At 40.5% G+C, this 6,721-nt stretch overlaps 1 protein-coding gene across 1 annotated transcript; it reads right to left on the bottom strand.

Moving 5' to 3' along the window:
- Positions 1-1,891: 1,891 nt before the first annotated feature.
- On the bottom strand, positions 1,892-2,224 carry LOC136526175 (RING-H2 finger protein ATL39-like). Its single transcript, XM_066518933.1, has one exon. The coding sequence runs from the start codon at positions 2,222-2,224 to the stop codon at positions 1,892-1,894; it is 333 nt and encodes a 110-aa protein (XP_066375030.1).
- Between the last annotated feature and the right edge of the window lie 4,497 nt (positions 2,225-6,721).

Below are 6,721 nucleotides of genomic sequence, written 5' to 3'. Positions count from 1 at the left end.
TGTAAATACACATATGCATGCATGCATGTAAATATATATATATATATATATATATATATATATATATATATATATATATATATATATATATATATTCTATGCTTGAATTGTGTGATTTAATACGTTCATTGTGCTTGAACCGAAACATACTATACGTGCGTATAAATGTATAATTAGCAGCGTACAATATGACTTCGAAAACCTATTTTGAAAAGAAAACAATAAAACGAAAAGAAAAGAAAAAAGGAAAAAAAACCTTTAGTCCCGGTTCGTATTACCAACCGGGACTAAAGGTGCCGGCCATCGTGGCATGTCAGGAGGCACCTTTAGTCCCGGTTGGTAATACGAACCGGGACTAAAGGTCCTCCTTTAGTCCCGGTTCCTGACCCGGGACTAAAGGACCCCCCTTTAGTCCCGGATGCTTGCTCTCGGGTGGAGAACCGGGACTAGAGAGGGTTCCCCACCGGGAGTAAAGCTCTGTTCTCTACCAGTGCTCACGTGAACCAAGAAATCAAACATAATTCATTACTTTTTTTAGGCAGCATTATTCAATCCAACTTACGTTTGTGTTGACACTACACTAACCAAACATCAGATTACACCTTGTTGACGTTGAAGATAACCCCAAGCCAATACACCAGCAGGACCTTGGACGTCCAAAGAGGTTGTAGATCAACCTGCAACATAGCAAGAACGCAACGTAATCTCTCAAACCGATCTAGAGACCAATAACACCAATGTAGAGCCTGTTCTTGGCTGAAAACGCTCCCGAACTTCTTCCAGGAAGACTCGTCAGGGAGGAGCATGTGGAGGATCTCCAAGGACCAACAAGACGTGCCGAACAGCAGGAAGGGTTGAATGAGGGGTATTAGGGCAAAGGGAGTTGATAGGTTGTGTTTTTGATGATTAGATAGATGGAAACTCAGTCGACCGTGATTCTCTTATATATATATAGAGGGGGTGATCTTATCCTAGTAGGAAACATCTCCAAGACGCGTTCTCCAAGTTTCACATGTCGAAAACATACCCAAAACCGATTTTAGCAAGTCTCCTACTTGGTTTCCAGCAGGAGCTGGCTTAGCCAACATGGGGAGTCGGCTAGGCTGACTTTTTCAGGTTCGGTCAGCCCTGCGGGCTGGTTCTAAGGGCCAGTCGGCTCTGCCGACTAGGGCACTTGGCTAAGCCGACTAGGAGGGGGCAAGCCGGCTCAGCCGACCGCTCAATCGGCTTAGCCTGGCTTGGCTCGCTGGCGGCTCGCTGTTTTCTCTGCGTGTTTCATTCGTTACTTTGTCGCACCGTTTGACCTCTAACATGCCACGATGTTCATAACTTGTTCATGATGCCCTAAACCACCTTGGGACATTTTTGAGTGTCAACACACCCTAACACAGATAAGAGAGGCTACTCTCTCGCTAGATAAAAGCATGTCGTGCCATTCCCGCCCATGCCTGATCGCACGACCAGTCGACCACACAAACACATTCATCCATGGTCCATCCGTGACGACGCAACATCCTGCTGGTGAACATTTGGAGTCGCTATGATAGATGCGGTAGCCACAATTTTCTGCCTAACTTCTGGAGCTGTATATCGTTTGGCACGTGTTTCTCTCTCATAAGCTTGGCAGTCACCGATGTCACGATATACACGAATTACGATGGAAAGGATTCAAGTAAAAAAAAATCATCATCTGTAATACGGATTACTATTTAAGATTTAATAAATCATAAATCAACATGTGCATGCATGCATCCCTAATTCCCTATTACATGGTGTAGTAAGAGTATATACCTGTACCAAACTACAGATGCCAAACAGGAAAGAGCGGATTATTGGTGTTGTTGGTCACTGGTCAGGAGGATCCAAGCTCTCACCACCTAGTACGATCGAATCAAGCTGCGATGGACCGGCACACCGGGCACGTCTGGTGCGCGGCGAGCCAGCGGTCGATGCACCCAACGTGGTACACATGCAAGCAAGCCGGCAACTGCCGTACCATCTCCCCTTCCTTCACCGCGCCGAGGCACACCGCGCACTCCAGTGCGCTGCCACCATGCTCGCCCTCCTGGGGAGTGTAAGAGAAGGCCGGCAGGGTCGTCTCTACTCCAGGGAGAGAACAGATCGCCGCCGCCGCATCGGTGCCGCCCAAGGGCGTGGTGCCGGGCACCCTGTGCCCAGATTCGGAACCAGGACGGTCCCTTCTCCGGCGACAGTAGCACAACATGAACGCTGTCGTTGCTGTGACCAAGAGGATGGCGGAGGAGATGAATAACAGGGAAACGGCCAACGAAATGGCCAGTGTGCGAGGCGGTGAGCTCGGCGGCGGCGGTGGAGGCTGTGAGCTCGGCGGCTGCGACATGACAAGGCTGAAGAAGTTAGGACAGCTTCACACCATTACACTTCAGTCTGATTTTGTGCTCAAGGCAGCACGAATTTTCTTCTATGTGCAGATAAATCTTACAAAATCGTGTTATCAAGTAAGGTCAGAAGTGAGATCAACCGTGTTGATTCAACACGCTATGTATTGGTCATGTCTAACCTAATGCATGACCGCAGTGCTAATAATATACCGTTTTTTGGTAGACTATGAGCTGATCTTAGTTTTGTTTATTTTGTCTTGTCCCTTTCGAATGAGATTTCTAATCTCATCCAAAGGACGCAAGGGGCGGACTGGCCGAGAGGCTAAGCATTAGAAGAAGCTGGAATTTGAAGTTGTGTGGAAGTTGCTAATCAGGTGGCTTGGCGCGCAAGAATGTCTATAATCATGTTGTTCTTAATTTTCTTCAGGGTTGTCAGGTACTTAAATCATTTCTCATTTATTACTACTAGTACTAGTAGAGACCATTCAGCAAACCACCCCTATTGGTGCAATCATGGAAACCCTTCCAAAACCCTGCTTGGAGGTTTTAAAAAATTATGAAACGATGCATATCTATAGTTCATCCATAGATGTACGTTGTAGCAAAAGTTTAGAAACAAAATCAATCTAGAAAAACTGATATGGAAATGACAAATTTCATGTGTATTTGCACTAGAAGACAAATTCTTAGGAATTTGTCTTCTAGTGCAGTTGCACCTGAATTTTGTCATTTTGTTTGGATTTTCACACAATAAGTTTGCCTCTCAACTTTTGCTACAACGTACATCTATGGATGAACTATGGATATGCATCGTTTCATAATTTTTGGAAACCTCTAAGTACGGTTTTTGAAAGGGTTTTCACGATTGCACCAAGAGGGTGGTTTGCAGCAAATATTTTCCCGACCATTCAAGCAACGCGTTAACCATGGCATCCCACGTCTCCTATTCTCCATCTCTTTCAGAAAGAATAATTAGCCTCTGCAAGCAGGGTCGATGATACCAACCGCTTCATATACCGTCAGACAAAGAGTTGGTCACGTCGTCGTATATGCATGCCTAACATATACCCTCCCATATAGGAGTCAATATATCCAAAGACAAAAGTCACTTGTGACTAAATCACACAAATATATATTCTCCCCCATTCATTTTACATGATTTTAAAACTAATATTTGGGACCATAAATAAATTCAAATGAAAAATGATCCAAACTAAAAAGTTTTAGATATCATCGAGTACTATAACTTTGTTTTTGGTCGTTTTACCATCTGAGGTCATTTGAAAATTTTGAATTTGAAAGTGTAAGAAACTAAAACATTTTTTTTCTTGGATACTGATTTTAAATGAAAAAGTTATCAAGTAAAAAGTTGTAGTTCTTTGACATCTACAACTTTTGTTTTTTTCATTTCTCCATCCAAGGGCGTTTTAATTTTTTTCAATATGTGAGAACTACAAGCCAAAGTTTTGTTATTTCTTTATGTGAGAACTACAAACTAAATTTGGGACCATAAATTATTTCAAAATAAATTTATAAGATACAATGTTTATTTCTTTTTAAGGTCTATAACTTTGGTTTTGGTCATTTCTCCATCTGATGTCATTTGAAAAATAAAGATAAAATTTAAAATGTGAGAACTGCAAATGAAATTTGCAGCAATTAAATCATTTCAAATGAAAAAGTTGTCAACTGCAATGTCGTAGATCTCTTAAAGATATACAACTTTGATATAAAGTTTATCTTCATTTAACTTTGTTTGAAAAAGTTACTTATTTTATTGTGCTCCACCTATTTTTGGAGATGACTCTAGATCCAGCTACATCTACAAATCGACTTCTAGAGGTGTCTCTAGATACAGTTGCGTCTAAAGATAGAGCCATTTTTATAGGCAGCTGTAAATCCAAGCCACCTCTAATTAAAAGTTAATTTCTATATCTATAGACAGACCAGCTCGGTACCCATTTTTAGAGATGGATTTGATAGAGCTGCCTCTACTAAAAGATGCCTCTTTGCTAAAAAGTCATTTCTCTGTAGTAGTGTCAATTGGCGGGAGGCATCACTGTGTGTTCCAATGATAAAACTTCTAAAAATGCAGAAAGATTGAGCTAAACACGTTTCTTAATGTTTTCTAAGCACTTTTTAACTAACAACTCAAAGATGTCCAATAGAAAGGCCAGCGGATTGAATCCATGTTAGGCAATCAAGAGATATATTGTTCAGTTTTATATAGAACCAAATGTAATCGAGGGAACTTCCAAAAACTTGAGCAATTGTACCGATTAAGAGTGGATTATAAGCCAGTTTTTGGAAATTGGTTAAGCCGGTTTCCACCGTGCCGGCCCTAGGGGTAGGGCACGAGGTGCGACAGCCGAGGGCCTAAACAGAGAAGAGGCCCAAGCCCAGGTATACAAACCCCTATGTCCTATAGTCTATTAGGGATTATCAAACTAATAAGAAGAGAGACATAGAACTGGCCAAACAGCACAAAAAGACAACATCGGTATTTCTTTCCTCACGGCCCTTGGGTAGAGAGGATGCGAGGAGTCACGCTGCACACAACACACTCTGATCGTGAGTTCGCGACGTGCACCTTACACACGCGGAGCTGGCAAGCCACATCGCCGCGAAGAGCTAGACTACCGGAGACACGGACATGGCGACCAAGCAGGGCTCCACGACGACGACATCTTGATTCTTGGCTTTTTACGAATTGCGATCACCGATCTGTTGTTTAGGCCCAAGGTATTTTTTTCCTTTTTATTTTTAATCCAAATTAATTATTTTTATAGTATTCCAGACTTCTAGTACTTTGTACCCATATAGTCATATTTTTCTTCTAATTTAGGTGTTAGAATTTAAGAATGTTACCTAAGAAACATTTGTCATGGATGAGAAAAGAAAATGAATATATTGTTTTTTTAATCTACATGGTTCCTCGATAATTATCATGCATCTACAAATATATTGCTTAATCTATATTGTTCCTCGATAATTATCAGACATATTAAATTAAAAATATATTATTGAATTTGCTTTCGTTTTGCAAGTAAAATTAGTGTCTATATATTATAAGATTTTATACATGGTCAAGAGAGACCGTTGCGACGAGATCGCCAGAGGGCCCTTAAAATCATAGGACCGGCACTGGGTTTCCCCATAATCAAAAGGACCCTATTGTGATGCATGTCTATCTAGATAAGGAGAAGAAGGAGGATGCCCACAAAGCTGATGGAGATAAAGGCTATGCCAAGTACTAGAGCAAAAAGACCAAAGCTTAGTTTTGATGAACTTCTGGCTAAATATAAGAAAATAAGCAAACCAAATGTCGCTAATCGGCCAAGAAAGGTCCAGTTATCAAGATTGCCTCCAAAGCCTCAAGAGTGGAAATGGTAAGGGAATGGATGTCATGCAGCAACAACATATTCTCCTTTTGAGCATCCAATTCCTATGTCAACACACAGATTTTCATCCTTATTCATCTTGAGGCTAGTTTAATCAAGGTGATCAACCATATTTTAGGTCATATTACATAGAGTATGCAACTCCTAAATATTTAGTGAAATCATGATATTGTAAAGACCATTTTGATCAAAATTGGTTCAAAGCTCAACCTAAGAAGAAAGTAGTAAAAATAAGTTTACCATAGAGAAATCATATGATAATATTCTAGATGCCAAATCTGAAAAAGGGTGAGATTGCCCAAATTTATGGAGAAATTGCTCCTATCCAAAATAGAAACAAAATACAGATGCTCACTAAGTTTACCAAAGTGGAAAGAAAATAAAGCCGCAAAAGCTTAATGCACAAAAGCTTAAAGATAATGTCTTGGAATGGGTTCCTAAAAGGAGTATTCAAACTTAGAAGGATGATTCTCAAAGAAGTGGTATAACAAAGGCAAATGAAGGAATAAGATTCAAGAATTAGTTGCTGAGCTATAGGTTTGCACTAAATCATCAAAATTATTGGTCATGCTATCGTTTATGTTCACGACCTTTGCCTATGTTATGGAATTGATCATAGGGTATGAATGGTTGTCCCTTAGCTCCTTATTTTGATCATTGGTATGGGCCTTTATATTATGGAGGGTTGCCAAATACGATGCTTGTTGATCTCAAGAGCTGAAGTATTTTATTTGGGCTATGCATACTATTGTGATGGATTCATATGACACATATTTTGCTATTGCCCTTAGTGTCAAGATATAACCAATGAATGCTTGCAACCATGCTATTAGAATGGGCTTCATGGATGATTTATTTCAATTGATCGACTTACAAAGGCCAACGTGTTGGCATAATTATTATTCATGACCATGGTGTTCTTTGAGACATCAAGCCAATCGAATTACTTTTTGCGTCAAC

Source organism: Miscanthus floridulus, chromosome 19 (genome assembly GCF_019320115.1).
Source record: "Miscanthus floridulus cultivar M001 chromosome 19, ASM1932011v1, whole genome shotgun sequence".
NCBI lineage: Eukaryota > Viridiplantae > Streptophyta > Magnoliopsida > Poales > Poaceae > Miscanthus > Miscanthus floridulus.
This window is presented reverse-complemented; position numbering and strand designations above follow the sequence as displayed.